Raw genomic sequence first — 18,512 nt, forward strand, 5'->3', positions numbered from 1 at the left:
ATTCGTCTCGATGTCCTCAAATGCTGTAAATAATACAAAATGTATGTTCCTATTTAAAAAACCTAAGATGACCTTGACTTTGTCAAGAGAACAAATTCTTTTCAAAATTTAATTTATTAATATTTATTGTGCACTTCATACCCTGCAAATATTGTTGTAAACTTTTTTTTTGTAAGGTGACTGCAAGTGGGAGAAAAATTGTGAGTAGCGTTACTGGCAACATCCTGTATATTATTTATATTATTATATGTATAATATCATTATTTAAATAATAAATAATATTTTACAATAAATATTTACTTATTTAATGTACCTTGAAATATTTAGCTTTGTAATAAATGTTTATTATATTTCTTTACAATTATATTTTTTAATAAACAATATTATTATCGTTACTATTTATTATATTTTTATTTTGTATTTTTTTTATTATTAGTATGGTATTGCATTATGCAGTGTTCGATGTTTTATTCATTATACAAATATTATTATTTAAATAATAAATAACTTTTTACAACAAATATTTACTTATTTACCCTTACCTTGAAATATTTAACTTTATAATAAATGTTTATTATATTTCTTTACAATAATACTTTCTTAATAAACAATATTATTATCGCTATTATTTATATTTTTATTTTTTTTATTATTATAAGTACGGTATTACATTATGCAGCGTCCGATGTTTAATTCATGAACCAACGCCATGCGTGGCTGCATCGAAGCAGTAACGACCATCGTAACAGAAATGTAAATCGTCAAATATAAGTCTAACACCATAGATTTACAGACCTTATGGTCTATGTACCGAAGGAACAAAGCTTTCGCAGAACGTGGGGATTGTCGACCGCAAGAGATTAAACGATTAAAGAACAGCGATTACAAACGTCTGGTCGACTGTAGCCAGAAAAATGGCAGGAGAAAACACAATAGTTTAATCGCATGTGTAAACACATGTCGCGATAATCTTACACTTTTCAGGGATTTTCCCTACCATCCTTGGTGGTATAAATTCGTAGAGGAAAGCTCTCGTTGCATCTCTCTTCGGGAAATTCGAGATTTTGAAGGTAGCGTGAAATTAGTTACTTTACGTGACAAACTTTTGAGTGAAGGATTTAATACGGTTTTGCTAGAGAAGTTCTTGAAGATGTTCATAGGGTTACAGGTATGATTTTTTGAACACTGCGTTGTAATAATGTGGAAGATTATATTATTATTGTTATTTCCAACTTCTGTATTTCTGAATTTTTAAATATTACTGTTTCTAAATTTTCTAATTCTTAAATTCCCAAATTTGGACATTTGCATATTGCAGATTGGAAAATTTGTAAAAGATGAATTGTTGCATTTCTATCTTTCTACATCCTCAAATTCTATAGCTCCAAATTTCTATACCTTCAATTTCTATATTTACAAATTTCTAGACTTCCAATTCCTACATTTACAAATTTATATATTTTCAATTCCTACATTTACAAATTTCTATATCTTGAATTTTCACATTCTCAAATTTCAGTATCCCCAACTTCCACATTCTCAAATTCTCAAATTTCTAAATCCACATATGTCCAAATCTTCACATCCTAGGTTCCACACATCCTCAAATTTCTACATCTTCACGCCTACGTATTCCCAAATCTCCACATCCCTGAATCCTCACATCCCCAAATTTCCACATCTTCAAATTCTCACATCCCCAAATTTCCACATCTTCAAATTCTCATATCCCCAAATTTCCACATCTTCAAATTCTCATATCCCCAAATTTCCACATTTCTAAGTTTCTAAATTTCCAAACTTTCAAATTGCCAAATTCTCAAATCCCCAACTCTCCAAGTCCTCAAATGTCCAAACATCCATATCCACAAGTTTCAAACTCTCCAAATTTCCCAAATTTCTCAAATCCCCAAATATTTCATCCACAAACCTTTGAATCCCTGGATCCTCACATCCTCTAACCCTCACATCTTCATTTCCACATATCCCCAAATCTCCACATCCTCAAATCTCTACATCTTCACATTCTTATATCACCACATCTTCACATCTCTAAATTTTTAAATTTCCAAATTTCCAAACTTCCAAATTGCCAAATTCTCAAATCCCCAACCCTCCAAGTCCCCAAATGTCCAAACATCCCTATCCTCAAATTTCCCAAATTTCCAAACATCCAAATTGCCAAATCCTCAAATCCCCAACCTTCCAAGTCCCCAAATTTCCAAACATCCCTATCCTCAAATTTCCCAAATTTCCAAACTTCCAAATTTTTCAAATTCTTCAAATTCCCAAATATTTCATCCCCAAATCCTTAAACTCCACAAACCCTAAAATTCCCAAATACCCAAATTCACATCGATATGCAATAATCTACAACGTGCCATTACAAGCAATAATACTGTTTACGAAGCATCGTGCTTCTCTGTTAACCATTGTTCTCAAGTATTATCTAACCTCAGTGTTAACTGGAGTAACAATGCTCCTCTTCAATTTTTATAAATCTCTTCGAGCTGATACAATCGGATTCACTGTCAGATTGCATAAATAACTTCTTACTCTTAATTATCAATACAAAGATTGTTTCGAAGGCGTTTATTAGCATCTTTCTTAACGAGAACCCGTAACGGTTCTTAATTAAGACTCATTTCTGAATTGTGTCTGTCTTTTAAACAAAACTCAGATTTCCACGAAGCAGCGTTAAATTAAAAGATCGCTGAAAATCGCATGTGTTTCTTAATTAACTGAAACTCATTTCTGAAATATGTCTGTCTTTCAAACAAAACTCAGATTTCCACGAAGTTAAATTAAAAGATCGTTGAAAATCGCAAAATAAATTACGAGGTTAATTGATTAATTAAATAACAAAGAGCGTTGTTCGTAGGAATCATTTTTTTCACGTAATTTAGCGGCGATGAAATTGTACGAGACGTAGTACTGCTTAATTACTTGTGACAAGTCTCGAGATAGAGCTCTTTATTGTTCTCGTTATAACCATTTAACCCTTCAACGATTTCGACCCGGTAGAGAATCCTTGATTCCTTCTATCTCGCTTTCTCTGGCGTCTAGCCAACTTCGGAAAAGGGAAAACTCTCACGTGTTTATCATTTTAAGTTCTCCAGATTTTTGTAGGAGTTTATTTACTTGAAAAGGTGCGTTCTTTGAGGGCGAAAGTGGGTCGTTCGTGGCACAAATCTGTGAAATCGGTTCAAGGATTTCTTGAGCGGGTTAATCTTTCACAGCTGAAATTAGTTGCAGCATTTTGCAACGGTGATTGCATGGATACGGTGCAAAAAATATTTGAACACGTACATAAAATTTTGCGCGTGACTTAATGTTTTTAAAAATGAAACTTACTGAAATTTTCACTGTTTGTGATAAACTTAAAGGTACATTAATCAATTTTCAAATTCTCACATTGCCAGATTTTGAAGTTTTGAAATTTGAAATTTTCACTTTGTTCGATTTCGAAATTTTCAAACTTTCACTTCTTCATATTTTTAGATTTTCAAATTTGCGATTTCTCAGATTTCCAAATTTTGAAATTCTTAGGTTTTGCAATGTGTAAACTTTTTAACATTCCAATCTTCAAATTTCTAAATCTCCAGTCATCGAAATTTTCAAATTTTCAAACTCTCAAATTTGCAAATGTAAGATGTGCAAATTTTAAAATGATCAAATTTACAAATTCATAAAATCCTGAATTTAGAGGTTTTCAAATCCGAAAACACACGTTGATACAAGTACTGTCGCTCATATCAACGCATAAAACGGCAATATAACGAGAGTCTACTATAAACATTTCCGACGACATCAATTTGCAAACGTAAGATGTGCAAATTTAAAAATGATCAAATTTACAAACTCCTGAATTTAGAATTAAAAACGGCAATATAATGAGAGTCAACTACAAACATTTTCGACATCAGACAAAAACCGTGGCGGGAAATTTGAATTCGCTCGAACAAGCGCATTGAGTATTCATCTCCTCTACTCATATCAAATCACATATTTTTGTTTCATAACGCATCATAATAGGTTATTAAACGTTTATCGTTAAAATAATATAGTGATCTTTAAATAACGCGTATCTGACACCAGCGAAATACATGAACGACTCGAAACGATGACGTGTTTCCCCCTACCTTCGTTCACCGGGATTTCCTGACAATGGAGCACGCTACAACCGGGCATTTCCAACATCGTAGAAGTAACGACCTAACGTTGTATACCGGTTAAACACTGTGAAAAGGATCCGTGTTCGATGGATAACTGTGACACTGGACTCGTGAGTATGTGAACTCGTGGTGGGGAACAACTGGCTCGAGGAGCCAGTTCAAGGCATCCCGATTCCGCTTTTCACTCCGCGTTTCAGTCCAGCTTCGTTCTGCCAAACAATCGGACGTTTTTTCGTTTTAGAGAGACTTTTCACTTAGGACGATCTGCGAAATGTTGTTTCATCCGGTGAGTGATCAAATATTTTCATATTTAACAAGGACGCACTCTTTCATTGATTTTAACTATTGTTATTATTATCACGTTAGTTATGTGTATGATCAATTTGTAATTTTGATGTAGCTCTAACGTTGATGGTGGAATTTTGTTGAATATGGCACGTTTTGTTGGTGGTTTCATTTTTATTGTGGATAATGGATATATTACTTTATATTATATTTCAAGAGAAGCAGTCGAAGTTTCGTTGAATAATTATGATAGCTAGAGAGGAATGATAACCAGTGTGGATTTAGAGATCGACGGATCGAGGAATCTGAGAAGTACAAATTTTGAGGTAGAGGTAATAGAGATATAGATGTAGGTGTAGGTATAGGGTTCTGGGTAGTTTAGCGATCTGAGGTGCTGTGATCTAAGGATATGTGGGCATAGGTGTATGGGGACATAGGAATCGGGGGGTATAACGATGTAGGTATGTAGGGATCTAGGGGTATGACAATGTAGGAATATAGGGATCTAGGGGTATGACGATGAAGAGATGTGGAGATCTAGAAGTATGACTATACAGAGATATGGAGACTTAGGGATATAACGATGTAGGGATATTCGGATCTAGGAGTACAACAATGTAGAGATGTAGAGATCTAGGAGTATGATTATACAGAGATATGGAGACTTAGGGTATAACGAATAGGAACATAGGGATCTAGGGCTACAAGGAGGTAGGCATGTAGGGGCCTTAGTGTGTAACGTCATAGACATGTAGGAGCCTTGGGGTGTAACGTCATACACATGTAGGGGCCTTGAGGTGTAACGTCATAAGCATATAAGGATCTAAGGGTATAACGCTATAAAGCTATAGGGATCTAAGAGTTTAGCAATGTAAGGATCTAGGCAACTAAATCTAGGAAACTATGAGTGGAAGTAAATCTGGGAAAATCCGATGAAATAAGGACGTGGAGAAATTCCAATTTTGCGACCAATTGTGCTATACATCTAAGTCTAAGTGTATACACTTATAACATAGAGAGTGGTATACAAATAGGGATATAAGAAAGTACTGATCTACAAATATAGAGTTACTGGGATATCAAAACCTAGGTATACAGTATTCCACATATGGAGAAATCTAAATATCTACAAATCTACAGATTTAGAGCTATACAATGTAGAAATATATGTAGGGATTAATAGCATTTGTCATTTCAATTATACCAAAATTCTACCAAAAAGTTGCCAACAAGTGTTTTATAAAACGAAATCTGTAATAAACCACGACTAAATTATTCACGTTTCTCCTAAATTTATTTCTCATCAGTGAAGAGTTGTAACGGATGACCCCTATGTTACTACAGCGATAACTTATCGCATTGCATACAGTTTTCGCACTTTTCTTTGTTTCTATCCGCTTCCTCAGTGCTCATCCAAATGCCACAAGCTGGTTATATAAAAACAGACGTTTTTTCGCTAAGAATTGACATCAGCCTTCCTCGAGTCGTGAAGGACATCTTCGAATGACTCCTTCGTTGAGTAATCTTTGGAAGGGCGATATCACATGGAAATTCCGCCTGCTTTAATGATAAAAATGTTGTTATAAACTGCAACAATTAACCCTAAACACTTCTCTTCTTCAGTTTATTCACAGATTTGAAAAACGATAAAAATGGGGATTTTTTCAATGTTGATGTTTGTTGATGTTAGAAATCATGTGTTGATGTTTATTTTTGCTTGATGTTTACTTTTTTTTATTAGGATGTATTTTCGATGATCATAATCCCAAAGAAAGTTGACTTCTATTTCTACAGCGAACGTGTATTAAATTAATCGTTAAACGTGTTTAACGATTTTTGAGCCTCGCTAATCGTTGTTGATAATTTGTTTTTAATTCGACTTCTCTTGTGTTTGGACATCGGTTGCTGATTATGTATGCTGTGCGTGTTTCGCTTACTATACCGAACACGTACTCCGACCAAGAATTTATTCGTGATGTGTGTTTTCGTTGTCATTGGTAGATTTTTACAACCATTTTGTGAGAACCGACATATTCACGAAATGTGTCTGCGCTGGATTTAAAATATCTTCGAACAAAGATATTTTATCCTTCGAATTTCATTGATTTTTAATTGTATTCATTTTTTATTGCTCTAATATTTTTAGATATAAAATTCCGTATATTCGAAAATAATTTATGTTCAAATCTGTATATTCTCTAATTGAGTAAACTTAGCTGATAATAAAAGTCAGAGTTTCAAAATTACCAAAATTATGTCAGCAGAAAATATTCGTTCACAGACTGCATAAAAATGTGCATAAAAATATATACAATATACTATAAATTGCATGTCATTATTCGAAAGCAGATTTCTCGAGAAAAAGCAGAAATAAATAGAAAAATATGCACGAGTGAAATTGAAGATCGTCAAACGAGGAAATGAAAAGTTGCATACGAAATTACGTAAAATCCGCGCTACTGTTTGCGTAAATGGTAATTGAAACGTGGGTTATAATCAAGCGACTTTTCCACGTGCGAAACTGTCACATCGAAAACAAACATACAGAGGTGTGGTGTTTTCTCTCGCTTTCGTCACACGATACTCGTCATACGTTAATTTCAGATAAGAAAGCTGGACTCTATGATGTCACGGTTTGCTTGTTGCTTTCACTCGCATGAGCAATTGCTTCTTTCGTCCCAGATTCTTACACACAAATCTCGTTACACCTTTAGTGACTTTTACACTTTTATAACAATTAGTAAATTTTATTTTTTATTACATAACAAATTTTTAGTTGCAAGTTTTTATTTTATGGCAAGTTAGTACGTTTTCATTTCAGTGTACAGGGTTCTAGGATTATAAGGATCTTAAGATTTTTGGATATAGTATTTAGAATTTTTATTAATAAATTTTAATTTAATAACATATTCCGGCAGGCACATAAATTAATACAGCAGAGCGAAAGATAATAAATCTTAAACAGCGACCCTAAAACAGTGAATACTCACAGTAAATTCTAAAATGCAAATTCTAATCGTACAACATGACAAACAGTAAATTGTATAACCTCATTATGTTAATCGCGATTAGAAAACTCGTCTAGACCTCTAATGTCTCTAAAATTGCAAAATAGCGTGTAAGTAACCAGACCGTGACTCCTACACGAAACTCTTCACATGTGGGAATAAAAATGTCACAGATACGGGTGACGCGTACAGTGACTTATTTGGTCGATATCGCGTTGACCTCGTGCGCGTTGATCTAGATATTCGCATAAATTTTATTTAAAGTTCATGACCACGCAGATCGACCGAAATCACCGAGTTGATTCGATACAGAACTGCTTTCTTCATTTTGCGTTTCAAGATTTCTTTTCACGTCTCAGGTAAAATATCGCTTTCTCTCGGTGTTATCGAGAAAGTATTTTCGCTGCATTTTATTCGAACGTCCGATTACCTACTTCAGCGTATTTAACGAAATACGGATCGATACTTTTTGAAATTTCATTAAAAGATCTTGCTCCGCTTTTATTTTACTTCGTTTTTCATTCAATCGTTCAGTTTCCGCTAGTAGTTACAGTAGACTTTCGTTATTTTGTCATCTTTCTCTTCATGCATTGTGGTGACACTCACAGCGCATGTGCAGAAGTACCATTCCAGCGCATGCGTAGTCTGCAACACCGAAGGAACTACGTGAAAATATATATGAAAATGGCGATATAACGAGAGTCCACTGTAACCAGCAGTATAAAGCGTAACAATGAACAAAGACATTTGGCGCTTTCAGATTTCTTTTACACGGTCAGTTACACCGTTAAATCGTAATCACGTAATGGGACTGAAATGTCGTTCACTCGGGAAATTTTGCAACGACACAGGAAATTACCTGAGACGTCCGCGAACGTTATCGTAAGGTATAATTTAAGTTTGCGCAAGCTATGCACGCACTGCACTTACAGTTAACGTGTCTCCTGTCACGCACGTTTCATTTCACGTTTGATTTACGATACTTTCATTGTATCGTTCCCCCCATGAATTATGTAATAAATATCCCACGATATTTAATTCAATCAACTTACGTTTATCCAAAGATCTAAAATTCTAAAATTTCATTATACTAAAAAATTTATATGTACAACATGCCAATAAAGCTTCGACACTGGCGCTGTTATTAGATAAACCTTGTTAGTATTCTTCGTTCAAAATGATCGGTGGCTAAATACAGAAAGCAAGTTTCGTAAATGGTATGGCACAATTTGATGACATAAAAGTAACAGCACTTATGTCATATCAGTTTGAAGGTTCAAAGAAAATTAGGTGGTAATCCCTCCGTTGGTTTCCTTAATACAAAATGGTTACAGCAAACAATGATAAAAGAATTTACGAACATAAATTTTATTAATGTAAAATGTAATATTATTCTGTATACACATGAAATATCTTAATATTTTATTTTTTCAGGTAACGCTAGCAGCGTTGTTTCTGCTGGGCAGCGCTTCGGCACAATGCAATGTATCGGTTCCGAATCCGATGGTTAAGAAAGGGACGATAAACTCTCGATTCGAATTTGCCCTCGACAGCCTTAAGAAAATGGTAGACATCGATCGCACCGGAAATATCTTCTACAGTCCTTATAGTCTTCATCAGGCGTTGATGTTGGCGTTCTACGGCTCTCGTGGCTCCACCGATACGTCCTTGAGGAAAGCTTTGCATATACCAAACGATCTGACCAAGGACCAGTTGCGAGATTACTATTCCCTCGAGAACTTAAGCAGAAAGCCAGATCTTCAGGTGAGAATACTCGACGCCTTATTTTTTCAAGTGTCTTAAGGCGAACCACATCGATATTTGGCAGGATACAACATTTTTGTTTTGCCAATTGAGTCAGAATGTCTTGGGAATAGATACTTTTTCTATATTAGGTTGATTGTTTCTAACGTTATGTTAGGTTGGGTTATTTTTAGTTAAGCTGAATTCAAGTTAAATTAAATTACATCAGAAGATACATGAATTTTTAGGGGTACATAACTGTATTACTTATAACAATGCAAAGACTTTCGTACATAGACATACAATATTATCTCTACTCATAATTTAATTCAAAAGTAATGCATTCAGTTCGGAGATAAAATGACTCACTTCAATTCTTTTCATTTAGAACAATGGGCCGGCTGACTACGAATACGAATCGGCAAATCGACTATGGATATCAGATACCAGGAAATTGGAAGAATGTATGTTAAATGTGTTCAATGAACAATTGGAACGGACTGATTTCCGTACAAATCCGAGTGCCGTCCGGGATCGTATCAACCAATGGGTCAGCAATGTGACAAGAGGACATATTCGTGATCTTCTGTCTGATGACAGTATCTCGGAGAACACCGATTTGGTGTTGGCGAATGCGGTCTACTTCAAAGGACTCTGGTTAAGTCGTTTCGACAGCGCCAACTCGGAGAACCGCCTCTTCTACACTTCCGGCTCGCAGCATTCCACGACCACGTTCATGCGACAAGAAGGAAACTTTAATTATGGTAATTTTGAAATTTTCATTTTAAGAACATTTGTTCATATTTTTAAGATTACGACAAAAATATACTGGAAACTTGCTGAGGATTCTTCGCAGACATTTATATTGCCTACATGTGTGCTATTTGAATGTACGCACATGAATATCTAACCCAAAACTTATAACTAAAGATACTCTGAACATTTGTTCTGTAGTAAACATAATATCAATCTAATTTATTTTTATATATCGAATTATGTATATAATAATGAAGTGTGTATATGTCCTCAATATACATCAATACCATCAAACTTTCAAATTGGCAAGATAGAAGTTTGTGCGCATATATAAATTCCAATGATCTAGTCATCGTAAAATACTAATAGCCTAAATTCTCTAATGTAAATTCCCCAACGTAAATTCTCTAATTCCTTGATAACTAAAAAGAAATCTCTTGCAGATAAGTCGGAGTCGCTCAGGGTGCACGTGTTAGAGCTGCCATACAAAGGTGAAAAGGTGTCGATGTTCGTCCTGCTGCCGCCATTTGCGAATCCTGAAAATAACAACAATGAAGACAGTTTACGTCAACTGATCGAACGCCTCTCAAACCAGGCAGGAGCAGAAGCACTTAGGTCGCTCTTCGACTCTGGTATATCTTCGCAGCAAGTCGAGGTTATGTTGCCGCGATGGGAAATGGAGAAGGAACTTCCACTAGGAAGATTGCTCCACGAGCTCGGTGCGGGTGAATTGATGATGCCTAATAAGGCAGATCTTAGTGGTTTTCTCAAGGCGGGTGAAAAACCTTTGCATCTCGGGGATGCGATTCATCGCGCTAAAATTGAAGTCACCGAAGAGGGCACCACTGCAGCTGCTGCCACCATCCTCTACTCGTTCCGATCTGGTCGGCCATTGGAACCTGCCGTTTTCAATGCTAATCATCCTTTCCTTTATTTCATTTATGACAAATCGACGCAATCCATTCTCTTCACTGGAGTTTTCCGCACTCCCAGTCCACCAAAAAATAACGCCTGAGGCATTCGTTGAATCGACGTCGATTTAGTCGTTCCTCGTCTTTTTAATATTCGCGGATGATTTGTGGAACTTAGGGTACATTGACGATACACTGTTTCATATTTAGCGCCGTAGAAACGTGTGTCGGGAAATTTGGAAATTAACTTAGAAAGTTTTTATCTTAAAATTAAAGAATCTTCGCGTTTTCAGATTGGTCAACTCTTAAATTTACTGTTTCAGAAGTTGTACCTTACAAATCTTTGAGTTTTTAAATTTTTCAATTTGCGAAGTTGTCACGCGTTCAAATCAAATTTAGAAATTTACGTAATTATAAAGTTTGTTGTTACGATGATAACAGAGATATTTCTATTCTCCCATGTTATTGCATGACGTCATGACGATTTAATCTAACATTGTATCCTAGGTTTGTAGAACGAGTGAGACTTGCGTGTATGAGAATTGATGCGTTTTGTTGTCTATGAGAAAGATGGTTAGGTTTTCGCGCAGCATTATTACTTAGGAATTTCTATAAATATCGTTGTTATCCTACGATACAAATCCTCAATTGTGTAAGTTGCAATATTATAAGAATTAAAATATTTTTATTTGGCGTATGTACAAGTTTCTGATAATTTTGAGGATAATAATGCTGTGCGAGAAATGTGTGTGTTCTGGTTGTGTATAGAAAATTAAGTGTCTCGATGTATTTAATATTTTCACTGAGTGAGGAAAAAGATAATAATTTGTATCGTTTACGATAATTTATTCCTGTTATGTCACGAAAAACATAAGGAGCGAACAAAAGATTATTAAATAATTTCGAGTGAAAGAAAATGCGTATTGTACTAAATATTTTGATACTCAAATGAATTCAATTGCGATTAGAAATCTGTTCTATCCAGAACACTAAATTTTAAAAATATGATCGAATTTTGATCAATTAACAGACTAATTAAAATTAAGAAATATTGTAGTGATTCTGTACCATTTTATATTTTCAACATATACTTATTAAGTTTTGTAAAACGTAAAAACTGCTATCATACAATTATAAGAACAATATTTCCTGAACTTATTTATTTTTCATGGGTAATTTTAAAAAACATGTATGGTGCGTATTGAAGTAATAAATAAACACTAATACAACATAATATGGAGATATTAATTATTTTTATATGGAGAATTTTAGACACCTATTTTGTAACACCTTGTTTCAATTAAGCACTGAGATTATTCTTAAAAAAATATTTCAAGAAAAATTTGCAACTGATAGCTCAATTAATAATTTCGATATGATCTGTGTCGTAAGACACAGAGCCTGACATTAACGTCGAGTACAAAGTTTTTGATGTCCTCTATCGAAACATAATCCTAAAAGTGAACGTAATATACAATTTCGGTAGTTTCGATTTCATTGGGTTTCATCTGATAAAGGTTTAATTTACGACCTGCTATATCGCGATGGGAACTGTATTATTTTGTTCTTTTTTCGGTGTCCATTGCTTTGAAGCAAGTGGGTAAGGAAGGAAACGTTTGCATCGTGCTATCTCGACGCCATATCTTTTCCAAGCGACATGTTTTCTCGAATCTCGGTTCCATTCACTGGTGCTGACGTCACTTGCAAACTGTCGAGGATTTCTCAGATAAAACGTGTGTACAGTCACGTGCAACTGAGCTTCCTCCGTTAAAGGGATTTACTGTCCTCATTCGTTTTTCATTTTTTTTCTTTTGAAGTTTTCGCTTCAAGTTTTCATTGGAAAATTTCATTGGAAATATAACCGTGAAAATAGCTTCTGAAAATGTCTCAAAATTTTGGAATTTAACAAGTTTAAAATTTTTATGTCATAATTATGTTCGATTTTGTCACTTTTTAAATTTCCAAATTCTCAAAGTTCCAACTTCTCCAATTTCCAACTTCTCAAATTTCCAACTTCTCAAATTTCCAAGCTCTCAAATTTCCAAATTCTCAAATTTCCAACTTCTCAAATTTCCAAATTCTCAAATTTCCAACTTCTCAAATTTCCAAATTCTCAAATTTCCAAATTCTCAAAGTTCCAAATTCTCAAATTTCCAAATTCTCAAAGTTCCAAATTCTCAAATTTCCAAATTCTCAAAGTTCCAAATTCTCAAATTTCCAAATTCTCAAAGTTCCAAATTCTCAAATTTCCAAATTCTCAAATTTCCAAATTCTCAAATTTCCAAATTCTCAAATTTCCAAATTCTCAAAGTTCCAATTTCTCAAATTTCCAACTTCTCAAATTTCCAACTTGTCAACTTGTCAAATGTTCAATTTTGTCACAATTAATGACAACTGTATCTGACAGAGTGAAATAAGAAAGTAGTTCTCAAACTCGACACCAGAGGGATCCGTGATTCCAACTTTCTCGCAAGTACTTAGGTGACTGTTCGTCCGCACAGGTGCATCTAACTATATCTCCATCTTTGAGATAGAAGTCTTTATAACAATATTGATACTACTCACTGTTAGCACTAGTAGCTTTATTGTTACATAAAATGCATTTTATCCATCTTTAACTCTCACATAGCTTGTGAACCTGAAAATAAAATATTTCATCTTTATAAATTCATTGGTTACTTTACGAAACTCTAAACAAAATTCTGGCTGTTTCGTATATTCTCCACAACACTGCAGAGAACATTCTTTTTTTATATAGCAATTTTTGTTACAGACATAATACTTTTCCACATAACAGTCTTTATAAAACTGTGAAATATCACATATGCCTTTCCTCCATCTTCATAAAATCATAAACCCTTCGCTCTATCATATAGCAACTTTCATAAAACCTGATGAAATATGCGCTTCACCATATAGTTCCATAAAACTATAGACACGATATTCTTCTATCACACAGCAACCTCCATATAGACACATTCTTTGCTCTTCCATATAGCAACCTCTATAAAACTCCATGAAATATCGCACGTGTTTCACCCTCCCCTATTTCGACCGCCATAACGCTATATTACCCGATACTCTTCGTTCCATCATACACTCCTCCACAACACTATGGACAGAATATTCGTCTTTCTCCCGTATAGCAACCTCTAAAACACTATAGGGTCCATCCTTTGTACGGTTTCCTTGACAGCAAGAAAATACTCGTGCTTACAGGATTATACAAGTTGCTAAAAAAAGAACACGAAAGGAAAATGATTAAGCGCACAGAGATCGATCAAGGAAGATTCCTCATAGCAAGCGCAATACCGTTTCAAACGCTCATCAAACTGGTTGGAGAAGTCGTTCGTTCGAGGAAGTGTATACGAGACGTGGATCTCTCACGGATCTCGAGTTCGCTCATCTTTCGCCTGGATCGAGGTCTGCGTCAAGGACTGCCAGACAGCCAGGACTCCTTCTCGAGATGATCCCTGGTTGGCAAGCGGACCGGCTATATACGTTGCAGACGCGTCCGTGTGCTTGTTCGTTTGTATCGGCGCGTGACGCAACCAGATGCCTGATTCTGCCCGAGGATCGAGTTTTGCGGATGCTACCGACTAACGGTCGCTTCCATGTACACTGTCGAGCATGGATCACCTCCCTAGGGAAAATGGCGAGTTCGCTCCTCATATTTTTATACCATAACAAGTCTGTACACCCTACAAGTCTACTGCATATCTCACAAGTCTGTACATCTTCACATCCCTGTACCATCACATCCCTATTCTCCTGTATCCCTAGTCACTCCCTTATAATTAGCAATCCTAGACATCCCTAGGTATCCTTACATCGCAAGTTGGAAAAGCAGAAATCGTGAAGAGACGTTTCTAGGTACACGAACTAAAGTGCTTACATTTTCTAATCATCTGAAATTACAAATCCGGTAATTTCCTGCAATATGTAGGACAGCAGAGTGCGAGTGTGTTGGTCGTCCTTGGAGCCCGCGATTTCCGCGCAAAGCCACGTGACACCATTCCAACGAAGTTTTGAGCAACGATTGGTAGATTATCAGGGGCCCTAGGTACCCACCCACGCCGGGTCGCCGGTATCGTATAACGTTTATGAATAATTTCACGCGATCCGGAGTCCCGATAAAGGGGCGATTTGAAAAAGCATCCGTTCTAACGATCGCCGGATAAAATTCTAACGGAGCCTCGCCACGTTGATCGGGCAACCTTGACAGTACCGGTATAAACGTGGAAACATTGTTAAGGTTTCCCTCGGATACTTTCACTTTCCTTCCTCCTTTTTCGCGGCAAGTGCACGGGCCCGTTGCAAAGATCGGCCGACACGTGATTTTGCGTTAACGGTACCTACTTGCCTCTATACGATGGTTTCGTTTCTCTCGAACCGAAATTGATTCGTTGATCGCTGCTGATCGATCTTAGTCTCATTTTTTCATCTTACCAATCGTTGAACTTCAACGATTCAAATCTTATGAAGTATTTTTTGTTTTATCACTGTGGACCTTGAAGGACTTTGGACTCTAGTATTGACACTTTGTGGCTTTGGGATTTGGAGATTTACAGACTGGAGTACCTTCTGGAGGATTTTTGAGGTTAATGGACTTTGAGATTTAGGAAAATTGTAGTTTGGTACACTTGCGATAGAGGGAAATTTTTAGATTTGGGAAATTGGGATTTGATACATAAGGAGTTTTGGATTCATCAAATCTGATATTTGGGTTCAAAGGTGTTGAGACGTAAAAGCTTATGGTTTCTGGACTTTGGAGGCTAGAGAATTTGAAGTTTGGGGAAATTGAGTGTGTGAAGTTTGAGAATTGTGAAAATTTCATAACCCTGAAGATTTCGGTCTGGAGAATGTGGGATCATCGAAATTTGAGTGTTCGAGAGTCTGGGACCTAGGGAATGGAGTCATTGAATTTGAGACCTGAGGCATTTGCTGCCTAGGGAATTCAGCACACAAAGAATTCAGGTCTAGGGAATCTGGAACATGGATAATCCGAAATCTACAAAATTTGGATCAGAGATTTCGTTGCTCCATATTTCTGGTACCCTACAGGTTTACTTAGGTCTCTCCCAGATTCTTACCGCAAACTTAACTTCCTACATTCTCCACATTCTGCCAGTCGTCACTCAAACGTGTTCTCATCATTCTCTCCAACGACATAAAAATGAAGAATTACGATAGTAACTATTTTAAAACCTTTTCACCAGAAGCTGGTAATTGTAGGTTTAGCGTTCTATCATCACAGTGGATTGTCTCAGCAGTCTCATAAAAGTAGTTTCGCAGTAATTGGTACCGTTTTTACCGGCGCCGATGGAGTTGAGGACGTTAACGCGTTAATTATCGTGGCCACGAAGCACTTGAAATATTCACGCATCGTTGTCAGTTCGGGGCCCAGTTTCCCATGAGGTTGCACGGGTTTCCTTGGCGAGTCGAAATTCTAGCTTGTCCAGGTATCGTATTCATAAGGTACGTATATTAATGGACGTACGGCACGGTGCTACACCGGTGCACGTGCAACACATAAACCACTTCCTTGACAAGACCCAGTTTCGACGTCTCTCGTGTATATACGTACACGTACATGTATACTTATACTTCGGTGCTTAATTATACCACAGGAGCACTTACACGGATGCGGGACGACGATTAAAGTAAAAAAAAACAGACACGCACTTCCTTTTCGGTTTATTATTAATCGCTGGTAATTGGAACGGCATAATTTATACTGTGTATCGGTGTATTTTTATTTGTTAATATTCAACTAATATTTATCATAAATTAGTTGCAAAAGCTGCAAACTTGTGATCGATGTCACGTTCGATCGATCCGCCGACGATCATATGGATTTCAATTTTATTTGTTATTTTAAACCATACACAGTATGTCGGAAAAATAACGAGACTTTTTAAATAAAAAGAAAAGAAGTTTGCCAAAATTAATTTTTTTTATTCAAAATAAATCTCTGTATTTTTTTGTTATGTTATGTTTAATTCTTAGATGGCGGCCATCTTGGTCCCGCAAGACTTTTAAAAGAACATTTTAATTTCTATCTTTCTCAGAAACTTTTCTATTAGAAAATGTAATTTAGTTGAAAGAGCATTTTTGCGAGTCGATTGCGAAATTAGAACCGATGAAGTCGGTAAATAAAAAGGCGACAAGATGGTCGAAAAAGATGGTTGTAATAAAACCCCGGGTGGATCCCTTTTCACGCAACCTGCAATTTAGGATCACTCTTAAACTGTCCATTACGCCGTGTCCCATCCTGTCGATTTCAATATCTTCACCTGGCTATGGGATTTTAGTATTCGGCAAGCGTAATGGATGTACTTCGCAGCGAAGTGTTTACGACTTTTATTAACGCAGTGAGCATTCGAGGGAGCCCGTGAAAATTCGTTGGGCACTCCGTGCTGTGTAAGAAGTCATAATCTGAGAAATGCTTTTCGAAAGTGTGTGATATAAAACTCTTTGATCTTGGGGACAAATTATCTAATTAGCAATTTTTTAAATTAACAAATTCTCAAATTCCTAAACTTTGAGAATTATGAAAATTTCCCCAAATTCTCAAATATCTAAATTTCCAAATTTCCAAATTCTCAAATTTTCAACTTCTCAAATTTCCAAATTCTCAAACTTCCAACTTCTCAAATTTCCAACTTCTCAAATTTCCAACTTCTCAAATTTCCAAATTCTCAAATTTCCAACTTCTCAAATTTCCAACTTCTCAAATTTCCAAATTCTCAAATTTCCAAATTCTCAAATTTCCAACTTCTCAAATTTCCAAATTCTCAAATTTCCAAATTCTCAAATTTCCAAATTCTCAAATTTCCAACTTCTCAAATTTCCAAATTCTTAAATTTCCAACTTCTCAAATTTCCAAATTCTCAAATTTCCAAATTCTCAAATTTCCAACTTCTCAAATTTCCAACTTTTCAAATTTCCAAATTCTCAAATTTCCAACTTCTTAAATTTCCAATTTCTCAAATTTCCAAATTCTCAAATTTCCAACTTCTTAAATTTCCAAATTCTCAAATTTCCAAATTCTCAAAGTTCCAAATTCTCAAATTTCCAAATTCTCAAATTTCCAACTTCTCAAATTTCCAACTTCTCAAATTTCCAACTTGTCAAATTTTCAAATTCTCAAATTTCCACCTTCTCAAAGTTCCAAATTCCCAAATTCCCAAATTCCTAAATTCCCAAATTCCCCCAAAACTCCCATATCCCCTAAATTTCCCAAATCTCCCATATTCCCTAAATCCCCCAAACTTCACCAACTCTTAAAATTCTCTAAATTCCCTAAAACGAAAAAATCTCAGCACTTAAAACCGTAATCGCACCGATATCAACGACCATGATTTAACTAGCTATTAGAATGGCTATACAAATACCGAAAGCATAAATTGGCTAGTGTCGAAAGAAAGACTAAGAGAACGATTAATCGAGCGGATCATAGTTAGCCGGATTATCGAATAGAATATTTTGAAGCGGTGGCTACTAGTTTCGCTCCAATAGATGCAATACTTGCCCGGAGATATGCATAATTTGATACCGTTTCTGAGCGGAAATAAGCTTCAGCTGTCGAGAAATTGTTCAAACGGAAAGCGAAGAGCAAACATCAGGATAAT

The 18,512-nt window shown here is 35.7% G+C and overlaps 1 protein-coding gene and 1 long non-coding RNA gene across 5 annotated transcripts; one reads left to right on the forward strand and one right to left on the reverse strand.

Annotated features, from left to right (window-relative positions):
- The first annotated feature begins 810 nt into the window (after positions 1-810).
- On the forward strand, positions 811-11,695 carry LOC100879978 (serine protease inhibitor 88Ea). Of its 4 annotated transcripts, none has more exons than XM_076529165.1 (4): positions 811-1,168; positions 8,903-9,232; positions 9,600-9,975; positions 10,411-11,695. In XM_076529165.1, the coding sequence occupies exons 1-4, from the start codon at positions 1,151-1,153 to the stop codon at positions 10,980-10,982; spliced, it is 1,296 nt and encodes a 431-aa protein (XP_076385280.1). In that variant the 5' UTR covers positions 811-1,150; the 3' UTR covers positions 10,983-11,695. The 4 variants fall into 4 exon arrangements, with proteins under 4 accessions (XP_076385280.1, XP_076385281.1, XP_076385279.1 ...); XM_076529166.1 differs by lacking the exon at positions 811-1,168 and adding an exon at positions 3,030-3,149; XM_076529164.1 differs by lacking the exon at positions 811-1,168 and adding an exon at positions 4,247-4,285.
- A 27-nt stretch (positions 11,696-11,722) lies between these two features.
- LOC143264016 (uncharacterized) lies at positions 11,723-14,738 on the reverse strand. Its single transcript, XR_013037354.1, has 2 exons — positions 14,191-14,738; positions 11,723-14,111 (listed from the first exon to the last, which is right to left on the reverse strand). It is a non-coding gene; the product is annotated as an uncharacterized LOC143264016 (long non-coding RNA).
- Positions 14,739-18,512: the final 3,774 nt, after the last annotated feature.

The sequence above is a fragment of the Megachile rotundata genome, chromosome 2 (genome assembly GCF_050947335.1).
Source record: "Megachile rotundata isolate GNS110a chromosome 2, iyMegRotu1, whole genome shotgun sequence".
Classification (NCBI taxonomy): Eukaryota; Metazoa; Arthropoda; class Insecta; order Hymenoptera; family Megachilidae; genus Megachile; species Megachile rotundata.